General features: G+C 43.0%; 2 protein-coding genes across 3 annotated transcripts in view; one reads left to right on the forward strand and one right to left on the reverse strand.

The window, feature by feature from the left end:
• ZC3H7B (zinc finger CCCH-type containing 7B) overlaps nt 1-1,103 on the reverse strand; it is a 44,877-nt gene extending 43,774 nt beyond the window's left edge. For both annotated transcript variants that reach the window (XM_027680141.1, XM_027680138.1), the window contains exon 1: nt 657-1,103. The gene's annotated coding sequence lies outside the window, so the exon portion shown is untranslated. The remainder of the gene's footprint in view (nt 1-656) is intronic.
• A 3,694-nt stretch (nt 1,104-4,797) lies between these two features.
• On the forward strand, nt 4,798-26,003 carry RANGAP1 (Ran GTPase activating protein 1). The gene is made up of 17 exons (XM_027680143.1): nt 4,798-4,868; nt 5,472-5,509; nt 7,041-7,179; nt 8,401-8,528; nt 9,449-9,507; nt 10,176-10,356; nt 11,616-11,750; nt 12,950-13,108; nt 13,275-13,388; nt 14,899-14,998; nt 15,700-15,784; nt 16,185-16,329; nt 16,815-16,928; nt 17,260-17,362; nt 18,200-18,288; nt 20,146-20,267; nt 25,156-26,003. The coding sequence occupies exons 3-17, from the start codon at nt 7,068-7,070 to the stop codon at nt 25,223-25,225; spliced, it is 1,716 nt and encodes a 571-aa protein (XP_027535944.1). The 5' UTR covers nt 4,798-4,868; nt 5,472-5,509; nt 7,041-7,067; the 3' UTR covers nt 25,226-26,003.
• Nucleotides 26,004-26,047: the final 44 nt, after the last annotated feature.

Consider the following 26,047-nt stretch of genomic DNA (forward strand, 5'->3'; position numbering starts at 1 on the left):
CAAACCGAACCCAAACCACATAACGTCCCCTGTCACCCGGAAACTGTCTGAAACATTAAAGAATTAAAAACAAACAAAAAACACAAACAAAACCAAAGCACAATCTTCTTATTTGATAAACTTTAGAAGCCCCTACGGAAGGTGCATCTGAAAAGTAATTCCACAAGGGCTTCTCTGCGGTTTCATGGGGTTTGTACCAAACAAGAGGGGGAAACTGCAGCCTAAATACAGACCAGAAGACAGATCTCGAACCTACAAACCCCAAACAGGCACAAACGCGATTAATACTAAGTTTTCCATATAAACCCAGGGGCTTTTCCCCTAGCTATCCAATTTTAGACTACTACCACATTTTTTTCCAGGGGGTGGGATTAGGATGTCTGACAATTTTTTTTTTTTTGCAAACCCCATATTTTCGGCGGAAGAGGGGTTAGCTTCAAAATCTCACTCATATTATTTTTCACTTTTTTTAAAATTTGCAATTACACAACGTTTCATCTGTGCATTTACTGTCTGAAACCTTTACTTTCTAATGAAGCAACATCCAGATTTTATTGTTTCTCAAGTCCACCGCTTTCTACGTACACAAACACACACACATACAGAATTGGTTTAAGACAAAAATAATCCCCCCAAAATAAAAATAAAGGACTCACCTCTCCTCGGGTTTTCCCCCCACACTATGTGTAAACTTTCCTTGATAAATGGTATTGTATTACTAGAGATATTATTAATGTATTATTACTAGAAGTAATAATAATAGTAAGTGCTATTTAATTACAGAAGGCAGCATTCTGCTTCTGGATCGGCTGCCCCTGCAGCTCCCTCCATGTGCCTCCTGATCTCTTTACTTTCATTTCCAGGTCTCGCTCTCGCTCGCTCGCTCGCTCTCAGCTGCACCAGCAAGAGAAAATGCCTCTCTGCATATCCTCTGGGCCCTAGAGGCTACCGCTTTCCATTACAAAAATTCACAGATCTTTCCCTTGTGGCTGGTTTTGAGATTCCTTAAGGTGAATTAGGCTTAAAAAACAACAACAACAACAAAAAAACACCGGAAAAACTCCCCCGATTCAGCAGTCGACTCTCCATTCTAATTTTAATGCAACATTTTTTTATTTCCTGGTTGTTTTTGCTGATATAAAAAATATACCCCAAAAGAAAGAAAAGCTGCATCTGCAGAGGGATTGCATGCATACGAGTGCAGCAATTAACTAAATTATGAGACACCCCCCGGAATTATCACATATGTGAAGCAGTGACCCTTTTGCCCACCCATATATGTTTGCTGGACCGGGGCCAGAGCCATTGCTTATGGCAGAGCAATTATCTGCTCCAGACAGACCTTACTTACTCCACCCTGCACTGCTGAGAGGGTTCCCTGTAAATAACATCTTCTGAAAACATAAATCTTTGGGTGGAAAGGAATACCCACTGCATGTGTGTGTGTGTGTGTTTATTAATATTATATTTTATACCCTTGTGTATTATGCAATCTACATATATCCATAATATACATACACATATTACATATGTATGTATGCACATATATTTTTATATTTATATTTTATGTTATATTATATTTTATATTACTTTTGTTATTTCATATTTTATATATAAATACTTTATATTTATGTATACACATGTGAGTTTAGGCACTTTTTTGGAACCGGATTTTTGCCCTATTTTCATCCCAAATCCCTCAATATTTCCAGAAAACGAACTGAATCTCCACAGCAGTCCATGCCAGCAGAGCCCCAGGAACAGAGCTGCTGGCGGGAAGCAAAAGAGGCCCAGTGGCCCATGTTGTTATATGATGGGAAATGGTTGTGAAGACACAGATACACAGACCACCTTGATGGGGGGATTCACTCATCCCTGCTCAGCTCCTCCATCACTAACTTAAAATAACCTTCTGAAATGAGTTTTATGATCAGCTCCCAGTACAGCCTCCCTGGTAGAACAGGTTTTCCTTCCCCTAAAGGATTCTGTCTACCATCAGATTAATCATTTCCAGACTGACACTGGTTTAAATTACCAGCTTTTTTCCAATGTAATCAGTGACGTTTACTCCTGAGTGTCTCACTTCTCTATTTACAGTGACCCACAAGAGTATCACTTTGTGCTTTGCAGCTATGCAACTCCAATAAGATTCAAAGGCAGGTAGAAGGTAACATCTGAAGTGCACTAAACTTGTTTAATATTTAAAACATGTTGAGCAGAAAAGGAAAGACTTTATTATACTGAGTAGAATTGGCTTCTGGCAGCTCTGTCAACACAATAAACTGATAAATTTATGAAATATAGGCTGTGAATTGTATAATGTACCAAATGACACTGGAGAACACTGTATAATGCTCTTCACAATATTTTATCACAATGCACTTTTTTAAGATATTGATTATGATCCAAAGATTGGATCCATGAATAAGACAATATTTATTTTTATTATCTCTTCAGGAGATTTGTTACCCCTTATTTTTAGACAGTGACACTGTGACAATGAGTGGAGTCTAACCAAGCTGGGCCTCTGGTAGAAGCTGCTGGGCAAAATGTACATACAATGACAAACCCTGTGGAGGGATAGTTTTGGGCAGAAGAAAGGTGGAGCAGATCTGGTGAGAGAAAGTAAACACTGGGAGAGCTGATATGTCAAATCACAGTGGCAGCATAACAGAGCCATCATCAAATGAGTTACAGAGCCCAGGATACCTCAAACCCTGCAGCACCTCTGAAAGAAAATGACATCACAGCTGGGCGAGAAGAGGAAAGCTTAAGAGGAGCCGAGGAGAAAGAGGAACAAAACCAAAATGTACACACAATCAAGACTTATGCTGGAATAAGCACTAGTTTTTAATTCAAGAACATTCATTTTCAAGACTGCATTTTGAATTTAATGTCATGTTGTACTTCCTTCCAGCCCAATTTGCTTTGCCTGTAAGACTGATAGGTGTTCTGCAAGGTCATGATCCCATATATACTGCTCCTCTCATGAAAACACATCTTTCCTTAGTGGTTAATGAAGATTTTCACAGTTTGCCAGCATCATTATTGAGGTCTCATGTGCAGGTAGTCAGCAAGAGTCGAAACACCACAAATTCCTGCTACAAACTAGATACAGTGTCGTAGAAATTACTTTGATTTGTAAAGCTATTCTTTTAGGGGGAATGTATAGAATGTATAGAATCTATGCTACAATGGCACAGTGCACCTACGTTCCAACATAGATCCACCTACAGCGAACAACTTTATTCTTGCCCCTCTGGCACAGGTAATTACCCAATATTTGGGAAAATGACAGAGAAGGAAATCAGATGTATTTGATATGATCATGTTTATTGCTAAAAATCATGAGGAACTAATAACCAGTGCCAAATTTCTTGCTTATATTTTCTGGATTCAAGCTCTTTGTCAAGATCACACCAATTTATTCCCTCATCACCTCTGCATATTCAGGCAGCTTTATGCTTCTCACATACAACCATAGTCTAGTCAGTGCCTAAGTGCTTCTTAATTTTCTTCAGTTGCAAGAGAAACTCTTTATTATTTGTGAGGTAAATTTTGCTCTAGTTTTCTATCTGATTGCTGTACCAGTTTATGGCTTTTATTCTTTAAGCTACACAAAGAAACCTCACTGCTTTTTGTATTCCCCCAGAAGGAAAAAGGCCTACCATGGTCTTCCACCTCAATGCAGTGTGCCAAGTCACCCAGGATCACCAACTGCTGACATTCTTTTCTTGGGTCCATATAAGCATTTGCTGTAGCTTCTTAAAAGCATAGTTGGGAAATTTGTGAGAGACTGGAAAATGCCTCTTAAGTGTTTTCGGTTCAAATGGCAGAATAAATCCTGCTTGTTACCCACCCCAATAGTGATCTCACCAGGTATCTGCCACCTGAAATGGTACCTGCATTAGTGCCTATAAGTTGCAGCTCGGAGAGAAGGGACTGAGGTGCTGTGCAAACCCACTGCAGTAGCAGGCAGGTTTATGCACAGCTCACCTCGCCTCATTGGATGTACTTTTGTTCCTATACTCAGAAAGAAAATGTTAAGCACAATGTACACATGGAGCTGTCATACAAACCAATGCTTTTTGCATCCTTAAGCAGGAATGACTGCACTCCTGGCTGAAAGTGACAGCATGAGAGGACACAGTCTTCAGATGTGCCATGGGAGGTTTATGTTGGACTGTAGGAGGAATTTCTCCACTGAAAGGGTGGTTAGACATTGGAATGGGCTACCCAGAGAGATGGGGGAGTCACTGTCCCTGGAGGTGTTTAAGGAAAGAATGGATTTGGCACTTAGTGCCGTGGTTTAGTTGACATGGTGTTCAGTCATGGGTTGGCCTCGATGATGTCAGAGGTCTTTCCCAACCTAATTGATTCTGTGATTCTGTGAAACACCTTCTTCAGCAGAAAGGTCTGACAGTAACATGCAAGTACAAATTGATCTGCAGGGACCAGAAGGCACGCGTGTCCCTTCTGCGGGCATGCGGGAGCTTCCCGGGCGACAGCTTCTCGGGACGCGGGCTGTGGAAGGGGCTCGAGCACAGACTCGCGTAGCTTTTCCAGGCCGGCGTGGCAGCCGCCACAGCGGGCGCCGAGGGCAGGACTACACCTCCCGGCGTGCCCCGCAGCCGCCGGCCCATGCAGCCCCGCCCACGCGCCGCGCGGCGCGGCCGGCCTGCGGTGAGGCGGAGGTGCGCGCCCCGTGACGTCAGGGCGCAGCAGCCAATCCCGGCGCGGGGAGCAGAACTGCCGGCGTTCAAATCCTCCGCCTCCCTCGCCCGCCCCTCACCCAGCGGCCCCGGCGGCGCGAGGCTCCGGCGCGTCCCCGGCACCCGGCGGCGGGACCCGCGCGGCGTGGAGGGCAGGTGAGGGCAGGGCAGAGGACGGGCGGCGAGACGGCGGCCGCCGTTATCGGCCGGGAGAGGGGGGCCGTGCGTGGGGGCCGTGTGTGAGGCGAGGTGGTCCCATCCCGCGGGGTGACGCGCTCCCCGGCTCCGCCTGCGGGGGGCGCTCCCGGGCGCGCCCCGCCCACGCGCACGCGGGTTCCCCCCTCGTGGGTGGGGGTCGCGCGCGCGGCCCAGGCCCCGTGAGGTGGGGCAGGGCGGTCACGGGCGGCGGCGTGGTCGGAGCTCGGCTGCGCCCGCGGGGGAAGAAAGGAGCCCCCACCGCCCCCAGGGCTGGGAGGAACCTCGGGCTGTCACCCCGCGCTGCCGGGTTTCCCGCTCTTGGGCGAGCAGAGCGGGCTCCTCCTCAGGACAGCACGGCAGGTGCCCAGTGTGTTGTCTGCTGGGGTGGACGAAGTGTTGCCACTACAACATTCGTCTGAACGCACTTTATTGACCATCGGGAAACATCCACCTTCTTCACAGAGTCTTTAAGTAGTGAGGAAACCTGTCTTCGGGCATTTCCAGGTCTTGGTTTAATTGCCAAACAGACTAACTCCTCAATCTTATTTTTTTTTTTCAAAGCTTTCCCTGTAGAAGAAGTAGCAGCGAAGAGACCTCTGGTAGGTTGATGGTTGGGTGTGGCTGACGTTTGCAATAAAATATGCTTCAGGATGTGATGCTAGTTTTGTATGTTGAGATTAGGAAGTAGTCTGTGTGTAAGGTGAAGAAAATAGAGGGAGACTTAAAGGAAGGAGAAGCCAAGGGTGTGAGTACACCTGTAGAGAAGAGCATCATAGTAGAACAGAACTGATTTTTTAAGTAAAATAAATAATTGAACTAAGAGAACAGACTGACTTCTTTAGATCCTAACTTCTATTCCTGTCTGGGAAAACCTTCAAGGGTTGGAGGGTGTCCTGTTTTTCTTCTTTCTTAACCTTGGATTGGCAGAGGCTGGGAGGTGTCCACCAGTCTGGTGTCTGTGTGGCCTGGAGTGGAGTAAGTTATGTGAGCATTCTATCAGCAGCACCTACTTGAGAGGATAGTCATCTGAGAAAAGTCATGTTGATCAGCCTTGGAGATTTCCTCCTCTGTCCCCATGTCCAAAAGCAATGTTAAAATTAATCACCCCTGAAGAAAAGCCATACTCTGAGGAAGCTGGAGGCTTCACAGCTGGGTATCAGGAGGAAAGTTTTTATATACAGCTTTTGTTTAGGGGTTTGTTTAAAGCCAATGCTGTTGAGCTCAAAGAGCTACAAGGGTGTGGGGTCACTTCTAAGTCAGACAAGAATGGAAGGGAACGGTTTTCTGTTGTAGGAATGAAAGTTCATCCCTTCTCACATCTGAAGTCTGTTTAAGTATGTGGCTTCTAAGCATTAGTGTGTAGTCTTTTATCCCAGTGGAGGAAACATAGTCTGTTTATCCTGCTGAATGGATGGAGGCCAGTTCCTTCACACAGTGATTAATATTCATTAAATAATGCTATGCAGATGGTACTAGGCACGGCTAGCTTCAAACTTATACCTCAAGGCAGAATGTTAGCTAAGTTATTGTGAGTGTAAGATCATCCTGTTTAATGTGTGATGAAATTTGTGTGGGACATCTGAAAGGAAAGAGAACCCAGAAACCTCAGATAGTTTTGTATGCAGCACACACAATGTTTTCAGCAACTCGGTGGTTCTGGAACTGTGCTGACAAGGGCACTGCTGGGGATGTCACTGAAAAAGAAGAATAGTTGTGTTCATTCTAGCTTACTTTGGAGAGCAGGGGGAAGTGCAGCACATATTAAAGGTTGGGGTTTGAGGAGAGAGGAATATTACATTGTAATTTTTGGTGTTGCACAAAGAGTAATGTCTTAATATGGTCTTAATCCATAGTTTTACATACTGTTTATTTTTGAAGTGTAACAACTCCATCAAAACCCAAGTCTCATCAATACTGAAAGAATTGGCACCATCTGACTGGTTGGCTTTAAAATATTCATCTAGCCTAGCTATCCCAGGTGAGCTCTGGGGAAAGTACTAATGACACTAAAAACTCAGTTAGATAGCTCAGTAACAAAAAGCACATTAGTGTCCAAATAAATATGGTTAATCATACAGATTAGGTATTGTAGTTTGAGGGTTTTTTAAGATAAATTCTTTTCATTGACAGCTCTTAACTTCTGGTAAAAGCAGGAAAATGGCATCAGAAGACATCACTAAGCTTGCGGAGTCACTTGCCAAAACCAAAGTGGGTGGTGGACAGTTGAGCTTCAAAGGCCAGAGCCTTAAACTGAACACAGCTGAAGATGGTAAGAGAAAATACTCTTGTGTTTGGGAAGTGTCTCCCTGAAGTTGTAAAATTTTGTGGTAAGCCTCCCACTAATCCTGCATGGACAAGTTATAGATGCAAGGGTCATGCAGCTACTTCTGATAGAGACATTTCTTTCCCTTCTGGTATCCTGCTTTGACCTGGTACCCTGGCAGTGCTGCAGCTGCCAGGACTGGGATTTGAGTCCCTGATTTCTAATTCTTGTATTCTTGGTGTTCTCCCTAAGTACTTTTGACAGTTGCTGTGCTTTAGAAGTCAGCGTACTTTTAAAAAACAGTTAAGCAAGTGGATCACAGATTTTTGGAACAAGACCTGCACAGAAGAATGGGCTGATACATTAGTCTGCTGCAATAGTTAATTTTCTTTCCAAATTCTGACTTATTTGTTAGCCTCTTATCTTGTTGGGCTTTTTTCAGGAATCTCTCTCGTGTTGGTGTATGCGTATTTCATAATAAGAGTCTTACAGTGGCTGCTAATGTAGTAGATAACTGGAGAAAATGTATATATTCTTAATCAACATTTCTGCCACTCCAAGAAAAACAGCATGCTTTTCAGAGATGTTATTTGCCGTAGTGCTTGCCTTTTTTTTTTTTTAACTAGTTTCAAAGGTGATGCTTTTTTTATAGGTCACTTTAGTAAAACAAAGGCACTGAACTGTGGGGAGAGACTTTGGAGCTTGGGAATGATAACAAGTGCCCACTGACAGGGGAGACTCTGCAGCCTGCTCCTTTGCCTTGCATGGGATTACTCTAGAGTTAAATCATTCCACCCTGACATGTTTGCTAAACAGACATCTGCTGAAGTTTTGCCAGTCACTGGAAACTTTTCTTGATGAAGTGGCGCCAATTCCCATCAACTTAGTCCTTGCACCTTTGTAGACACATGCACTCTAGCTACTAAACCATGTGCTGAATGGCAGAGAAATTTAGGAGTAAGGATAGTTACTTTTGCAAATAGGAGGATGGCTATCAGAATAGAACTAGAAGCAAATTATGAGAAGGCAGGGTAGGGCATGGAGGATATTTTTTCTAGTGACCTGACATTTTAGCTCTGTTCCTATTGTTGTTTCAGGGTTCTTTCACATAGTATTGTTCAGCTGTTTTTGCTAAAGATAGTGTTGAGCAAGTATTGCTGGATCAGACGGTTACTGTAGTACCCAGGATGACGGTTAAAAGGCCAACTAGATTATCTGCTTTTGCAGCTGAAGAAGTGATCAAGCAAATCGTGGAATTTGATGGCCTGGAAGCCTTGCGCCTGGAAGGCAACACAGTGGGCGTGGAGGCAGCAAAGGTCATTGCCAAAGCCTTGGAGAAGAAATGTGAGCTCAAGGTGAGATCCTCAAGTCAGGAGTAGTCAAGGGAAACAAGTAATGCAGAAATACTGACAGCCTCTTTAGGCTGTTCCTGCAGAAGTCTGCCTTGAGTTTGTCCTGAAGCTTGCATGGTGGCTCTTCCAGTAGGAAGAACAACCGTATGAAAATACAGCATAACTTGGGGACTTTGGGATAGTGGGAACACTTTCTGCGTTCTTACCTTCCTGTTTAGGCGGCTTCCAATATCAAGACCAGGAAGCTGTGTGAGGAAGAGCCTCTTTGCGGAGGCAGCATCTGTAAACAAAGAGCCACGGCAATAAAATGTTAAGTTCTAATGGAAAAGCTGGGTCAGATCTTCTGGAGAATGAGTCTTCAGAGAATGACTAGGGAGGAAATAATGAAGGAAATGCAACAGGAGGTTTATTTGTGCCCAAGTTATGTTTCCCTACTATTGCTCTAGCCTGATATTAAGGGGGTGCTGTGCTGCTAGAGACACTGTCCCTCGAAGGAGAGTGTTGTGAAATGTTGATACACATTAATCACCCAAGTGTGGTTTTTCAGGCAAGTTCAGATTGTTGAGCTCCATACCTCAGTAAAATCTGCATTCCTGATGTATCCTTCAGTTTCCTGTTGCTTTTTTCTGTGGTAATTTTCTCAGCAGAAAAGAATTCCAGGTTGAATATAAGCAAGAATTCTTGTATTGTGTTATTTGCAGTGTGCATTTCAGTACCTTTATGTCCTTGCAAGTGAAGTGAATGTAACACTAGTTCTTGCAGCCCTTTAGTGGTCAAATGACAATCAACTGATAACCCTAGGGAAGAGAAACAGCATTAAGCTGTCCACAGCGATGTAATGCAGCTTGTACATGTAAATCTTTATTACAAGTGTGTTGACCTAGATATTTCAGTGGTTTCTATTTGTATATTTCTTATTTTAGAGGTGTCATTGGAGCGACATGTTTACAGGGAGGCTAAGGTCTGAGATCCCCCCCTGCTTTGGTAAGTAAAAACTAGATCTGAGACCTCTGACTAATGCAATCTCTTTTCTCACCTGTCATGCTTTTTGTGGGAGTATGTTTTTTGGTACAGAGCTGATCCTTCTCTGCACTGTTAACACTAAATATCTCGGAACAGGTGAGCGCATCTCTTTTGCTCCTCCTGTATGAGGTGGAGAAGAGTCGATTAAAGAATAAATGCAAATCCATGCTAGCGAAGGAGCTTGTCACTGGGGGAAACATCTTCATGATCCAATAGATAAAATGAAAGCTAAGCTTTCTAAATAAATCTTATGACTATGTCTTCCAAGACCATTACAGAGCTCCCTGCCTCCTTGAGTCCCATGAAGAAAAAACATGATAAACTCAACAGGATAAAAACAATATTTCTTTCAGCAGTGTAGAGGAATAAACCCCCTTTAAAAAGTGTGTTTGACCTAAAGGAGTGGGATAATGTCTTGGTCACTACCTTATGGTTATCTTTAGCTTAATTTGCACAGCTTCTCTGGATTTAGCTGTAAAGTTTTATTTCCCCATGCAGCTTTGCAGAATGTCTTCCAAGTGGAAATTTTTTTGCAGCATCACTGTAATGCCTAGCCACTGCAGTGATGCTGTCAGTAGAAGTTAATCCATTCCCTCCCTCCCACCCACTGCCATCTGTTTCCTTACAGATCTCTTTGGGGGATGCACTCATCACTGCTGGAGCCCAGCTGGTGGAGCTGGACCTGAGTGACAATGCCTTTGGGCCAGATGGTGTGCGTGGCTTTGAGGCTCTGCTGAAGAGCCCTGCATGCTACACTCTGCAGGAACTTAAGCTCAATAACTGTGGCATGGGCATTGGTGGTGGCAAGGTAAGGATTGTCTCCTCTTTGGGAATGAGGTCAGAGCCAGGATTTGACTTCAGACTACCCTACACAGAATGGTTGAGGTTGGAAGGTATCTTTGGTGATTGTCAACTCCTCTGCTCTAGGCAACTAGACCAGGTTCTTCAGGCTTGTGTCTAGTCAGGTTTTGAATACAGACTTCACAAGCTCTATGAATAGTCTATCCCAGTGTTTAATAATCCTCACAGTAAAAAAGGGAGTTTGTGTTTAAATGGTATTTTCTGTGCATTAGTTTGTGTGCATTTGTGTCTGGCCATGCCTTCTTTACACCACCACCTCCCCTCATCCTGTTCTAGCTGTTTTTACACGTGGATAGTATCTCCCCCCAGAGCCTTCTCTTCTGCAGCCTTAATAATCCCAGCTGTCAGGTCTCTCCTAGTGAGTAAAATTCTCCAATTTTTTTAATCAACCCTGGGACCCTTTGCTGGACTCACCCCACTATGTCCATGTAGGAGCCTGTAATTGGACTTGGAACTTGGATGCATTTCACGGGGCTGAGTAGAGAAGGATCACTGACCTGTTGTCAGTGCTTTTCCCAAGGCAGCCCAATAGACTTCCTTTGCTTCAAGTGCATATTGCTTGCTCATAGTCAACTTCCTACCCATTAGGACCCCCAGGTTCTTCTCTGCCAAGCTATCTTTGCCCCTCTGACTCCCAGTTTGAGGTCAACCCAGTACATGAGGTTGTTTCTCTCCATGTGCAGGACTGCACATTTCCCTTTAAACTTAATGAGATTCTTGTTGGCCCATTTCTCCAGTCTCAAGATCCCACCCCCCTATATGTTTTCATGGATAAATTTCAGAATTAAGTATAGAAATCTTACCCATTTTTCCAAGATAGGAAAACAGTTCTATCCTAAACACTAGATTCCATGTCAAGAGAGCTAATAGCCTTGGATTTGAGTGAACAGTATTGTCAAGCCTAGTACTGAAGGGCTGCCTGTTGGATGAAACAGAAAATAGGGACTGTTGTCACTAGGAGCCTATGTGTTTGCCTGTTTAGGAGCTAAATGTTGTTAATGACTTGGTGTTGCAAAATTATCAATGCTTGCCTAAGACAAGTGTACAAGTGTTGTAGGTACAGACAGCTTTATTGTACACCCTGCTGTAGAAGCAGGTACATTTCAGTGATGACCAAAGTATTTCTTGAGGTGGATCTACAGAACACAGTTGGATTCCTTTAGAATGAGATGCTGAGGTAGTATTAACTGCTTGTTTTATCTTTAGATATTGGCAGCCGCTCTGAAGGAGTGTCACAGGAAATCAAGTGCTCAGGGCAAGCCTCTTGCTTTGAAAATATTTGTGGCTGGCAGAAATCGTCTGGAGAATGATGGCGCCACTGCCCTGGCTGAAGCGTTTGGGGTAAGTACCAAACCAGATCTTCTTGACAGCACATTGGAGCAGGGTATGATTCAGTGCTAGTGCTAAAGATAGTGCACACAGAGGTTGCCTCAACTTGGAGGCAGGAGCTGGTGTTTGGTTCACTAAAGTCGCAATGTTGCTGCTGAAACTAGTGTCTTCAATCGGTGGAATTAGAATTGATGACTGCGTGTTTGTGACCTAAGTTTCAAAACACTAGTTATGACCTTTACACATAACTAGTGGCTGTGTAAAGTAGTTACTTGAGGGAGAAATAGTCATCTTCTGAGTAATTTAATAGTAGTCCTATGCCTTTTCCTCCTCTTGTGCTAATGGATGTTATCTGGCAGTGGGGTAGGTGTACCAGCTGACCTCTTGTATGCTACTTTGCCTAATTGTTCAATCATCTGGCAAAAGCAATCCAGTGTTTTTGCTAGGATCATCTGGTCGAGGCTCAAAGTGCTGCCTAGCTTTCTCTAGCTGTCACTGTCCCACTTTCACTTTTGTTGGAGGAAGAGAATTCACTGTGCTTGGGGCCACATAATTCCGTTTTCTTCCCTCGATTGCTGCTAGAAGTGACTTTGGAATTATAATGCATATTGTCAGGTATATTAATAATGATACTGCAGGCTACAGGTTGACTTTTTTCCCTAAAGAACTGTCTGGATGTGATTTTTGACTAAGAAATAGGACTTCTTAAATACTTGAGAGGTGCATAACAAAGTGATTAATGGAGGATTAAGACTGAATGGCACTACCAAAATGGGATCAATTACCATGTTTTCTGACATGCTGTTTAGTCCATAAAAAAAATGCTCATACTAACTTTCTTCCATGTTTGCTTCTGCAATCAGGGCAAAATGTAGATCTTAATTAGAAAAATATCATATCCAGTGATGGTGTCTGGTCTGTTTCAGTGCTGTTGAACCGCAGGTGAAGAACTCATTTTAAGTTATCTAGAGTAGGCACAGTAGGAGGATGATACTTGTGGCTCTTTGAATCAGGGCTTTGTGTTAATCTTACTCTTGCCGTGAGCCGTTAATTTCACTTAGATTTGTGACATCATTGCTGGTAAATAATTCTCTGTGGAAGAACTGATAAAGTTTTGAAACTCAAACAATTTTAAGCAAATCCTAGAGTAGAGCAGTATACTCTTGAGTTGAAGTATGTTTTCTAACAGGTGTATCTGCATCCTTTCCCAGATCATTGGGACTCTAGAAGAGGTCCATATGCCTCAGAATGGAATTAACCATCCTGGCATAACAGCACTGGCACAGGCCTTTGCTATCAACCCACTGCTTAAGGTTATAAACTTGAATGACAACACCTTCACAGAGAAAGGAGCTGTGGCCATGGCAGAGGTGAGTTGTTTTAATTGGTTGCTTTGAGTAAATCTAGTTAGCATTGGCACCTTTGGGTCAGTGGAACCACATGTCATGCTGTGATGGGAAAGATGACATTCTAGAAGTGGTAGGGCATTCATTTACTTGCATGTGTATTTCAAATTTGTGCTATTCTGCTCTGCAGACTCTGAAGGCGCTTCGGCAGATTGAAGTGATCAACTTTGGAGACTGCCTGGTGCGTTCAAAGGGTGCTGTTGCTATTGCTGATGCTGTTAAAGAAGGGCTTCATAAATTAAAGGTATTGTGTTCTTGCTGTCCAGCTCTTTTTGAGAAATGGAAAATTCAGCATTTTATGTTTTGGTTTTTTTGGGGGGGTTTTTTTCTGTCCATTCTCCTACCACTACTGGTTACTTTAAAGTGGGATTCACTTCAGTGCAGGCTCTGTGTTCACAACTGAAAAACAATAAGCTGTGTTGGAGATCAGTGGCATCACCACATTCAGCTAGGGCTATTCTGCATGGAGATGTACCAGTGATCTGTTTAGTCTCTACTTGATGTTTTGGAAGTATTGGTTCAATTCAGCAAGTGCTCTTCAAAAAATCTGATAATAGAAGTATCTGCTTTTAGAACTTCTCAGAACATCATGAGTGGGGACTGACATGTCTCTCTTCATGAACAGCTTGTAGTCTGCTCAGCATTTCATAGTTCATACAGCTAATGCTTTTTCTTTGTTAGGGTGTCTATCAAAGGTCCAAGTATTTTTAGTTTTTCGGCAATACCACAGCCTCCTACATCAGTATTTGCACAGGACATGAATCTGACAACATTCTAGACAGGCTGAAGTCAAGTCAATGTAAGTAAACTAGGATCTCTAGAAACACATGCCATGAGTTATAACTGCACTGAGATGGATGCTGAACACATAATTCCTAGTCTTGAAGTCAAAGACAAAAATTCATCTGAGTTCTAATATCTATTTGTGTGTATGAACTGATACAGAAAGAAGTAAATGTTTTGTGGTATGAGATCCCTTGCTTGGGCTTCTGCTCGTTCTTGGAATTTGTATCTGAATCTCCCAGGAAAACTTAAGTAATGGAGATATTGAGATGAATAGACAGAAGTTAAACCCTTTTTTCCAGAGCAGAAAGGGTTAAGGGAGGGTTGCATGAAGCAATTGCAGCTGATTCATTCTGTTCAAGGACTGCTTCCCTTATGCTGTTATTATTAAATCCCTTCTTGAGTAAGGATTGAGCACAATGTGGAATGGTGGGGGATGGTGTCTAGCTGTTGAATAACTTTACTCTTACTAGTCTGTCCACATGGTTTCTCTGTTGGCCGTGTTTGTCAGAAGTAGTACCACTCATGGCTTGTCTTTGGAGGGCCTTAACTTGCAACCAAACTGTCAAAGCAAATGTGCAGTCTGTTTGGTACAGTAGCTATGTTTTTTCAGTTAGACTTACTGGAGAGTGAGTTCTGGAGTGCTCTTGTGACCCTTGATAAGTGAAGGTCTCCAATCAGCTGATTGCTAATGACTGAAATGTCTGCTACCTTTTAGGTGAGCAGTGATCTCTAGGCATTTTAAAATGGCTGCCTTCAGTAGTCCTGCTCTTAACACCAGCATGTTTCAAAATTCCCCTTTCAGGTATGAGGTAGGAGTATGTGTCAGGTTTTATTTTCAATTAAAAACACGTCTTTTCCTGAGAGCCTTTTCAAAGGAGTCTTTTCAGGACACTTGTGAGCACATGAGGTTTATGGGGATGATGGATGTTAATAGGAATTCTGCACACATACATTCTTCTGCTTCTTAGGAACTGAATTTGTCTTTCTGTGAAATCAAACGAGATGCTGCTTTGACTGTTGCTGAAGCTATTGAAGATAAGGCAGAGTTGGAGAAGTTGGATCTCAATGGTATGTAAGCTTGCTAGATCAAAGTATCTCTCATTTGATACCAATGAGAAACCACTAGGAAGACTGTTGACAGAATCACATATTCTAGTCTTGCAGTCAGCATTTAGAAAACAGTGCTCAAAGTAGCTGAACTTGCATGACCCCGGGACAGGAAACAGTTTGATCCTGAAAGTTTTCTTAAACCATGAACTCAGTTAATTGTTAGGCATTTTTGGTACATTTCATAAGGTGGAAAGTTTAAACTGATATCTATACCTGTGTTCAGTAAAATTCTTTAATTATTCAATGCTATCTCAGATACTTCATACTTGCAAACAAAAACCTCTGTGAGAACTTTGACTACTGTTGACTTTTGCTGTTCCTACCTTGGGTCACTGCACTTCACTGGTGCTGTGGTGTGTGTCCTTGTTTCAGAATTGCTGAGAACAAGAGCCGTTTATAGAACTAACAGGAAGTCTCTTAAACACACTCTGGAAAAATTAGGGGGTTTTGTCTCTAACCATTGCATAATGCTGCTGAAATTTGTTTAACAGCTGTTTGATTCTGTCTGATAACTGCAGTCTGTGTCTCTAAGGTGGTGTGCAGAAATGGCCTATAACTGTTTGATTTCAGAAACAAGTGATACACAATGTACAGCTAAATCCTGTAGAACAAACCTGTGTGCATCTGTTAAGTCTACTCCCTTTCCTCTATCAATCTAGGTAACTGTCTGGGAGAAGAGGTATGTGAGCAACTCCATGAGATCCTTGAAGGCTTCAATATGGCAGCTGTGCTGGGATCTTTGAGGTATGCAGAGTACCAGAGTTTAAATCAGAAATCTTCTGACAATTTTCATCAACACTTCCATTCACCCATCTCATTTTAAAATACGAACTCTATCATTGCTGATGGATGTTGGTCTGAGTATGGAGCACAGCCAAGGGATTCTATAAGCAGGATATGCCTTGTGTCTTGTTTTCATTCATGGACTTAGCATAGTGTTAGCTGTTGATTGTGTTCCTCAGTCTTTTCTTTCTGTTGTCAACTGGATGACTGAAGCCTTAGTGTCCTTGGTCTGTTTTAGGTGAGATATGCTTCTTGCAGTAAAACTTGAGGAGAGGCTGCTCTTTTGTTCTTGAAAAGATGTTAAGTGCCAGTATACAGGAACTGCAAGTGTTGTAATTAACGTGTAACACTCAAACCTTAGTGATGATGAAGGGGAGGAGGAGGAGGATGAAGAGGAGGAGGAGGAAGATGAAGAGGAGGAAGAGGAGGAGGAACAGCAACAGCTGAAGGAGAGAGGAGAGGAAGAACAGGAGTCACTGACGCCTAAGAAGATAATTGATTCACAGGTGAGCTTACTTCCAGATGGATTCCTGTTTTGTCAGCTGGAAGAGAGTAAAGGAGGAAATGAGACCTGGAGTGAGTCTGAACTTGAAGTGCTGACAGGTATTCACATTCCTGCAGGGGCTGGTACTGTTGTAACAGGGAGAACATTCAGGAAATAAAGAAAATGTATTACTTGAAAAATGTAAAAAAGTGTGAAAGTGTTGAAAATATTGAAAAAGTGTGCATGTGTACACATGCATGGAGGAAAAGGCTGAGTAGTGGTTGTAAAAACACACAGGTAGAAAGTCTTCCCATGGGAACCTCATACATGCAATACCATGCAGTTGTGCCAGCATAATCTGGCTATTCCAACTCTGGGCTCACATCAGCCTCAAACAATTTTCAAACAGAACAGATGTAGCTGTGTCCTGACCTGTCTCATGTGCTTTTGCTGAACCAATGTATTTACTTCCAAGAATGAACTTGAGATGGATTCTGTCTGTTTCAGGCTTCAACTCCAGTGCCATCTCCTCCTGTGGATGTTGCCACGTTCCTTGCTTTCCCATCACCAGAGAAGCTGCTGCGACTAGGACCAAAGTGCTCTGTGCTGATAGCTCAGCAGGTAGGTCAGATGGTCATCTGTGCTTGATTTCTCTCAGGATTATTTAATCCCCAGAGGTGATAACTTTCTTTTGAGATCTAGCTTTGCCTCTTCTCTCCAGTGATCCCCCCGTAACCTTATGGAAGCAGATGATGCAGTTAATGCTTATACTGGCATCAGAGCTTCTACATAAAGTAATCTTGTTTGTGTTGCTTTTGCTTGGTGTTATGGCAAAGGCAAAGCTGATGTCAGTCAGCCGAAGGCTGTAATTCTTGCCACAGCCCTAGCAGAGATCCATGTTCTGTAGCTGGTGACCAGTGAACTGATTTCTTTGGGTTTTTTTCTCTTTCAGACAGATACATCTGATGTAGAGAAAGTAGTTGCAACTCTCCTAAGGATATCTTCAGTCTTCAAAGATGAAGCCCCAGTGAAAACAGCAGTGCATGAAACAACAGGTGACTGTGCCTTTCCTCACTTTGTGGTGTGACCTGCTTCAGTGCCAAGGACACCACTGCCCTGTGGGCTGAGCCATTGGGCCTTTTTTCCCGGCAGATAACAAAGTACTGAGCTGTGCCACGCTGTTGTGTGGAGTGAAAGCAGAGATTCATTCTGAACTTAGTATATCCTGTGCTGCAAAAGCTTGGCAATGATTGTCTGTTATAGCTGCAGTTATAGTGGGCCTTTGCTGCCCTTCCTGCATCTCCTTGATGCCAGGCTGTCAATAGCCAGTAGTTCTGTGTTCCAAGGTCAGTTACTTTTTCAAGGCTCTTTAAAAAACATTTTGCAGGAACGAGCCTCCTCAGTGTAGTATTACAAGCGAGTAAAGAGAGACCTCCTAGTTGATGTCTCTTTTTGTCAGTCAAACATCTTTAATTTCTTCAGGAAGCAGAGATTTCCAGCATGGGCCAAGACACAGAAACTGATGTTCAGACAAGGGACTGTTCCTCACAGTATATTGTGGAGCTGTAATTTGAGTTAGGTTTGATTAGTGTGTGGACTAAATAGTTATCCCTTCGTGTTCTTGCTTGGAAACAGGAATTTCCAAACGATTCTAGGCATTTAGTTTGGGTTTTTCTTGCTTTACTTGAGGACTGGGGGGTTTTTATCTGTAATTGTTTCAGAGATTATACCTAGTCCCTGCAGAGACAGCTGAAATCTTAACAAGTGTTATGTCCCAAAACTCCTTTAACAGCTGGCGTTCCCTGAGTTTCTGTATGATCAGTCTTTAATCTTAAAATCCATAAATGTCCTTTTTCTGTATTTCTTAATATAATGTGCTTATTTCTTTTTAGATGCCTTGATGAAAAAAGCCTTCAGTTCTGCCACATTTAATTCGGATGCATTCATCACAAACCTCTTAATCCACATGGGACTACTTAAGGTAAGGAAGCAGGAAAGAGTTAAGTTATGGTCTGTTTAGGCTGTTGAAGACCAGACCGGCTGGGTTTTGGGTAATTATGTTACCATGGAAGCAGCTGGGTGCCTGTGCATGCCTGATGCCCAGGGACAATGGAAGTCTGCAGGTCCAGCAGAAACTGCAAATTGCAAGGTTGCATTAGGATGAAGGACATGTCACCTCTCTGTACATCTTCTGCTTCATGTGCTCTGCATTCTCAGTCATCCTCTAAAGGTAGGGGGGGTCAGGTAAGGCAACAGTGCTGCTGCTGGACTATGGTGTTTATAAAAAACCATGTTCAGGAGTCTAATCTACAATATTATTAGTTAATCGACATTATTATTAGTCCTTTAGGGCACTTCTTGATAGCACAGCTCAAAAACATTTATCCAACTATTCATGCCAGATCAGTAGTGTACAACTTCATGCTTTGGAGTCTCTTTGCCAGTGCTAATGTGAAATATGTAGTTACAGGGAATAAACTTTAGCAAGAAAAGCGGGAAGGTCAGGAGGAAACCTGCGAATTGCATTAGAATACCTGTAGCTTTACTTTGAGTGAGGTGACTGAGGAGGGGTTCTGTCTGCAAACTTAAACACCTTTGCCTGCTTGTGCTGCAAAGGTTAGTATTTCTCACTGCCTCAAGACCTGGAAGCTGAGAATGGAAACTTGGACCAAGACAATTCTAAACTCCAGAGTAGCCATAATCTGTTATATCAGCCTGCTATTAAATAGGTTTATGAATGTCCTTCCAGTAGTACCCAGCTTGAGGTACAGACAGCTGTTGACATGCATGGATAGGTCTTAATTTCCTAAAAATCAGTTTAGTCTCTCCCTGTGTTTATTGTATATTGGACCAACACTGTGCTTCCTGCTTCTCAGAAAGGTCAGCCTGAGGTGGTATTTTGTTCTGCAGAATGCCTGTTTTGGGGACGGCCACCTACCTCTGACCCATATGGAAAACAGCAAATATGCATGAGGCACAAAGCACAGACTTGTGCTCCAGGAGAGTTCTCTCAGGCCAGGAAGTGGCTTTGATAATAAAACCCTTGAGGATTGGCCAGCTGACTGTGATATGCTTAATTCAACCATCCTTGATATGTGGAGAGGGAGTGTACTCCATTTTCTGTCCTACATAGCTGGAAGCACATGAGCCACAGATACTCTTAGCACCATGCACTCCAAGGTCGTACACCTAGGAACACAGGTCTAGATCCTGTCTGCAGAATGAAGGGTTTTGTCAAAATGGCAGCAGAGAAATAAAAACAATGTAAGAGTTGGGACATGTAGGTTAGTGTCATATTAGGGGCAAGAATAACTTATGCATCACGTAAGCACGGGGATGACCATTGGCTTTATCTTGTAAACAGTTGAGACCAGTTTTGGGAACACTGCATCAAGTTCTGGAGGAAGCCTGTCAAAGAGCTGGAGATGGTATAAAAATGAGCAACGGAATAATACAAGAAAAAACTGTTAAGGCAACTGAATTCTTTATGGATTGAAATCTGGTGAAATTCCATAGGAGAACACTTTGACACAGGGCCTCTGAGAAGATTTGGCTGTTTCACGTGCAAGTTCACCACTTCCCTTTGCCCATTACTACTACTGTCAGTTGATAAGTACTAGAATATTCTTGATACTTTATTTCAAGTGCTGGGAGTCTATGGAATTGGCTACCTTTGTGTTGTGGAACAATACACTGTCTAGTGACCAGCTTTTTTCTGCTACAGTGTGTGGGAACACTTTTATTCAACGGAGAATTTCAGTGCCTCTTTGAATTACAATGGTTTAGATTAAATTGTGATTGTCTGATTTCTGACTTCATCTTCTTGTCCATTTCTCAGAGTGAAGAGAAAATCAAAGCTGTTCCAAGCCTCTATGGTATTCTTATGACCTTGAACCATATGGTCCAACAGGATTATTTCCCTAAATCTCTGGCCCCGGTTCTCTCTGCTTTTGTCACAAAGTGAGTATTGTACTTGCCATGCAGTTTTCTCCATGGAAGCTAGTGAAACTGTTTGAGTTAATAGCTTCATACAAGCTGTTCTGATAAAGCGCACTAAATATCTGTTCTGAAATTGAGGGTTGATAGTTTAATGGACATCTCCTTTTTATCTTGTTTACTCCAGTATGTGAGGTTCAGAGTAAAAAAAAAAAAAAAAAAAAAAAAAAAAAAAAAAAAAAAGAAAAATCTGATCATAAAGAAGGAGTAGTGGGAAGTTGGCTTTGCAACAAAGTGGCTCTGAAGCAGATACTGCTAGTCCCTGTCATAGAAGAGGTGTTTTGAGCTTAAGGAAACCTGCTGGGTTTCTGGCCACTGCTTGAGTGAACTGTGAGTACACTGGGTCTAACTGTGCCTTCCAAATCATCTTTCTGAATATGAGGGTCAACAGAGCTCTACTAGAATTGTCATGCTGTGTGACACTGAACACCAGCAGATGAAAACACTGCAAAACACAAAGACTGAATTTGTTTCTAAATGAAACTTCCTACTGGGACAGCAACAAAGTTAGTGATTTTTCTGGGAACTAAATTGGGAGCATAAGTATTGAAGAAGCTGCTTTCTCTGCCTGCCTGTATTTAATGCTTTTATTTTCACTATAGGTATAGAATCAACCCCTGCCCCCACCAGCTTTAGCTTTAATGTCTTAAATGGCTATGGAGGCCATATCTCTTCTCGATTAAATCAGTATGAATTTCAGCACTGATGAGACTTGAGAAAAAAAAAACCACCAAATAGACCTTTCCTCAGGAGAGGAAGGATTGCATACTACTATTCAGCAGTCAAGAGGAGAAGCAGTCCAAAAATGCCACTTTAGGGAAAACCAGCAGAGGTCTGAAATACCTTTGGAGCTTGGTGGCTGTTTGGCTCAGCATGGACCATGTGCCATGTAGGGTGATGGCAACTTTTTAACAGGTTCCAGAATGAAGCTTAAACTTTTCTGAATTTTGTGGTGTATGGGTTATATGCAGATGCTTAGGATCTCTTACTGATGAAAAGTGGAGGCATCAGATACTTGTGGTCAGTATGAAACATGGGCAATAAGAATGCAGTAAAGTATTGGTAGTCTGTCTTGGTTCTACTGGGCTTGGAAGCTGGCCATTTGTGATGGGGAAAAGAATTTTTCCAAGCATTGGTATGGCTGAAGCTGTCCAAGCTGGTGTGTAGCAGTGGTTTGTGTCCATAACCACCAGCCATGCTAAGGTCAGTTAGGGGAAAATAAAATACCTTGTTTACACATGTGCAGATGCTAACCTGGGGGCCCTTCTTGTGGAACATCTCCCTTTGTCTTGATCAAGTTAAGAATTAGGCAGTTACAGGCCAATGACCATATGCTTTACCAATTAAACAAATATACTTCCAGCCCAATCATTATAGATTTAAGCAAGAAGTATCAGGACTTACCATGTGAAGTTTCCAGACAGATCACTGGATTTGTGCTGTTTCCTACATTGCTGCCTGTGCCTGTGATCTCGCTTGTTGATCAAGGCCCAGCCCTCAAAACAATTTGAATTGCTGGAAGCTGAGAATACAGAAAAAGGGACTTTGGTTCAGGGCATTTGACTGTTCTAATTGCTCGTGTCAGGTACCAGTGCCTAGAGTAGCCTCTTAACTCAACTTGATGTGTCCTTCTAAACAAATTTTGCTCACAAAAGACACTTGTCACCCCTCTCCCAGTGTGTGTGCATGTAGGCCTCTCCCAATAAGTGTTTTTCAGCTGTAGATGATGCTGTATGTGACAAAATAAGAGTACAGTTCTGATCTTCATTCATTCATCAACAAAAATCCCATTGACTCCAGAGCCAGCATTTCACTGCAAGAACAAGAGAGGAGAGTCTCTTTCTGAAAGTGTGAGATTGCTCAAAGGTTCTGTAAAAGCTTGAGTGAGAGCCAAGAGCCTCTCACAGTAGAAGGCAGATCTCTCTTCCTGTCTGTGGTGCTAATGCCAAGCCAGCAGCGTCCCTGGTGCTATGAAATTCTTGGAGCTGAAGCTTTGATTTGCAAACCCCTGTCTTTCAAGGTGTTATAGGGAAACTTATGTCCTGTGCAGCATAATGAAGTCCGTACTATATACAAGCAATATACCTTTGTTTTATATAAATATATGCATTCCTTAAAATGCTTTCTCTAAGAGAACAAGAACAGCTCTTAAATCCTTAAAAAAGGTAAACATTAACAGGTCAAGAATGACACAGTCCAGTTAAAACAGCCTGTTGTGGTTTAACCCCAGCTGACAACTATGCCCTACACAGCCACCTCCTTCCCCCCAGTGAGATGGGGAAGAGAAGCAGAAGAGTAAAAGTGAGAAAAGTAATGCACTGACATAAAGACAGGTAAATAGGTAAAGCAAAAGCTGCATGTGTGAGCAAAGCAAAACAAGGAATTCATTCACCGTCTACTGTCTCCAGGAAAGCAGGACTCCACATGTATCTTCCTCCTTCTGCTTTGTGCTGAGCATGCTGCCATGTGCTATGGAATATCCCTTTGGACAGTTGGGTCAGCTGTCCCAGCTGTGTATTCTCCCAGCTTCTTGTGCACCCCTGGCCTACTCACTGGGGGGGTAATGTGAGAAACAGAAAAGGCTGACAGTGTGGGAGCACTGCTCAGCAGTAACTAAAACACCCCTGTGTTAGCAACACTGTTTCCAGCACAAATTCAAAATACAGCCCCATATCAGCTACTGTGAAGAAAATTAACTCCATCCCAGCCACAACCAACACACAGCTTCTCAATTAACCTCCACACCTGGTCTCTTCTTGGAATTCAGTCAGAGTAAAGTCATGTCCTATTCTTAAACCTCTAACTGGTTAAAATAGTAGTATCCAGAACTCATCTGGGCTCTGTTTCTGCTACAAATCTACTTCCACTCTGTCAAACCCATGATTCCTTCACTTGGAGAGAAAAAAGCATTTTTGTGCTGTTTTCTAGTTTTTTCCCCTTTTGGGTTGCAGTTAGCTCTTTTGGACTTCTAGAGCTGTAAAGTTCTCGTAGCTGCCTAGGCTAGAGCTCTGCTGCCTTTTGCTGCAAGGGGCTTTGGGAGTAGTCATTTACCTCCTTTGTTTTGTGACAATTTGATGGTATAGGCAATGTTCTCTATTGAATAATTGTAAAATTATGGATACAGACGGTAAGCAGCATCCATCTTACTCTGCTGCTGTCAGGCCTCACTTTGGTTTTTTTGGACACAAGAGGGTGCTGTGAATCCACATGTGCTTTTCCATAATTTTTTAGGTGGAAACACTGGAAGTATGTGGATGTATGCCTGCCCAATTGTGACTTGCTGGAGGTGTTGGGGTTTTCGTTTGGTTGTTTTTTGTTTGTTTGTGGGGTTTTTTTTAAATGCCGCTCTTTGAATTGTATCACATCAATGGCCTCTTTCAACAGTCTTAGCACAGAGTGGCAGGCAGTTTAACTGCACAGCAAATAAGGAGGCTTGTAGTGTTAGAGGAGGCTTGGTGTTAGGAGTGGAGGCTGAGGGAGCTTTGCTGTGATCAACATCAGCAGTTCAGGTTCTCTGTCTTGAAAAGTTGGCATCTGCCTGGATGAAACCACCCTGCTCATAGCAAAGAGGGCTGGGTCTTCCAAAGCCAAGGGCTGAAATAGCTCACCCAGCCACTTTGAAGATAAATCCTAAGCTGTAATTCTGGGACTGTATGTTCAGTGTGGGGCATTGAATGGCTTTTGAGGGAATAAAAAGGGTTAAGTCTTCTCCAGGATGTGCTTCTGTTAAACTCCAGCAGACATGGAGTGCTGTACCAAACAACCTCTGCAGCTATTGTTCTTGTGCTGTAAACCCAGAGGTGAACTCCTTGCTCCTTCCTAGATATTTCATTCTTTATTTCAGCTCACCCTACTTTGCCAAATTGAGTAGGCTTCACTGCTATTCATTGTTAAAGGTTATTTTGCTGTGGTGGGGTGGGAGAGAGGTAAAATTAATGATTTCCCCTCTTAGAACAGTTGAAAACATTGGATTAACATTCTTTAGAGGAAGTTCCCTAATGGATGGATAGAGACTGTTAAATGTTTCAGTGATGCTTAGCCAGCAATTAGCCTGTAGAAACAGAAATATATGTTACTGGGAGGCAATGGGAATGTTAGGGACATTTACCTCCATGTTAACCCTGCTGTGACTGTATTTCCATTGTTTCATTTCAAGGAGCAGATTATTCTGTGTTATTTAGACTTTGTTATTGCAGCCTCTGAGATAGGCCCTTTCAGGTGATGTTCTGCAGGTTCTGTGGGCTGCTTGTAAGGCACCCTGAAAGGTGGCTCAGCAAAGCCAGGCAGGTGTCACTGGACCTCAGGGGGGAGGGGACAGGAGGTTATGTTGCCTCTTTTAAAGACTCAAAAAGCCCCGAGACCAAAGTCACCATCAGGTTATAGGTAGCAGATGACATGGTAAGGAAAGATTTGAGTGTGAGCAGGGTTGTCTTTTGTGTTTTGCGGCCCTAAACAGTGAATCTTCATGGAAAATCCCATTGCCAAAAGGGAGGGAATGGGGTTTCCACCCCCACCCATTTTGTTCTACCCAAAATGAGACACTAGGCTGCAGAGATAAGTCATATATATAGGTTTATGCTTATGGAAATAAATGTTCCGATTCTTGCCACTGCCTTCCTGACTCGGATTCAGCCACAGGAGAGAGAGTTTTTCACAGCAAGCTCTGAATGGGAAGCAGTGATCTGGACAGCAATGACAGAATGGTTTCAGAAGAGAAAACAGGGCAAAAGTTGTAGGTTTTTGGGCATGCAAGCCCAGTGCATTGGAAATAGTGTTTATTTGCTCATTCAGAGTCAGATACAATGCAGTTCTTAAATTCAGTATTTGAAATATCTCTTTCCTCTTTCCACAGACCAAACCGTGCTCTTGACTCCTGCTCATTTGCTCGCCACATGCTCTTACAAACCCTCCACCAGCTGTAAGAGACGAGATGTGCCCTTCTCTCCTCATATAGGACTGTCATCAGCAGAGAACTCGGAGCCACGTGGTGGGAGAGGATCCCAGAGCCCATACAGACATGCTGTCCTTTTTTCTTCTTTCCCTGTAGGAAGTCTGTCCTTCCTCCTGCTTTCATAAACTTGGACAAATCCTGCTGAATTGTATTCCTACTCCTCTTGAAGTGACTGCCTGGTCTGTAGGGCAGGTGCTTCTGCTAAAATAAGTCTGTGCTGCTGTGAGCTCAGCATGAATTGAAGAGTTCTCCATTTTGGTTGCATTGGCTAGGGTGTGCCAAGACTAACATGGGGCCTGGAAGTGCTCCCCTCCTGATCAACCCAGCTGTGCATTTTCTTTTATTTCATTGGACTTTGACTCCTGCCTGATACCATTCAGCACTGTGCCAGAGGGAGGCTGTGCTGCTGCTGCTGCCGCCACTGCCCTTGCTTCCCCAGGCCCGGGGAGTGCTGCTCACGAGTCAGAGGGTGAGGTGTGCTCCCCTTCAGTTCTTCTTTCGAGTCCATTTGTCAAAGGCAGTGTGTGGTTGATTTGTATTTTAATATACCCTTCCCCTTTTGCGGTGGCTTGGAATATTTGTGTAGTGTGGCTGACCCTGGTGGCCATTGCTTAAGGGAGCAAGCATATTTTATTGTAAATTTTTTTGAAATTGCCTGTGTTGTTCCCTCTTCCTGCCCTTTCTCTTCTCTCCTTAATTAAAATAGGCTTGGTTTGGAAATTAATACAATCCATGAAATCCCTGTGGAATATGTGTTCCCTTTCTCCTCCCTTTGCAAAACACTGGGACTGCA

The sequence above is a fragment of the Neopelma chrysocephalum genome, unplaced genomic scaffold, assembly GCF_003984885.1.
Source record: "Neopelma chrysocephalum unplaced genomic scaffold, ASM398488v2 Primary Assembly neopelma1_59, whole genome shotgun sequence".
Taxonomy (NCBI): domain Eukaryota; kingdom Metazoa; phylum Chordata; class Aves; order Passeriformes; family Pipridae; genus Neopelma; species Neopelma chrysocephalum.

Excerpts from the sequence above, each read along its gene's own strand:
- RANGAP1 (XM_027680143.1), top strand. The coding sequence starts at position 7,068 with ATGGCATCAGAAGACATCACTAAGCTTGCGGAGTCACTTGCCAAAACC. Across the intron at positions 10,357-11,615 it reads TGGGCATTGGTGGTGGCAAG|ATATTGGCAGCCGCTCTGAA; the intron begins GTAAGGATTGTC and ends TTTTATCTTTAG. Across the intron at positions 11,751-12,949 it reads CCCTGGCTGAAGCGTTTGGG|ATCATTGGGACTCTAGAAGA; the intron begins GTAAGTACCAAA and ends ATCCTTTCCCAG.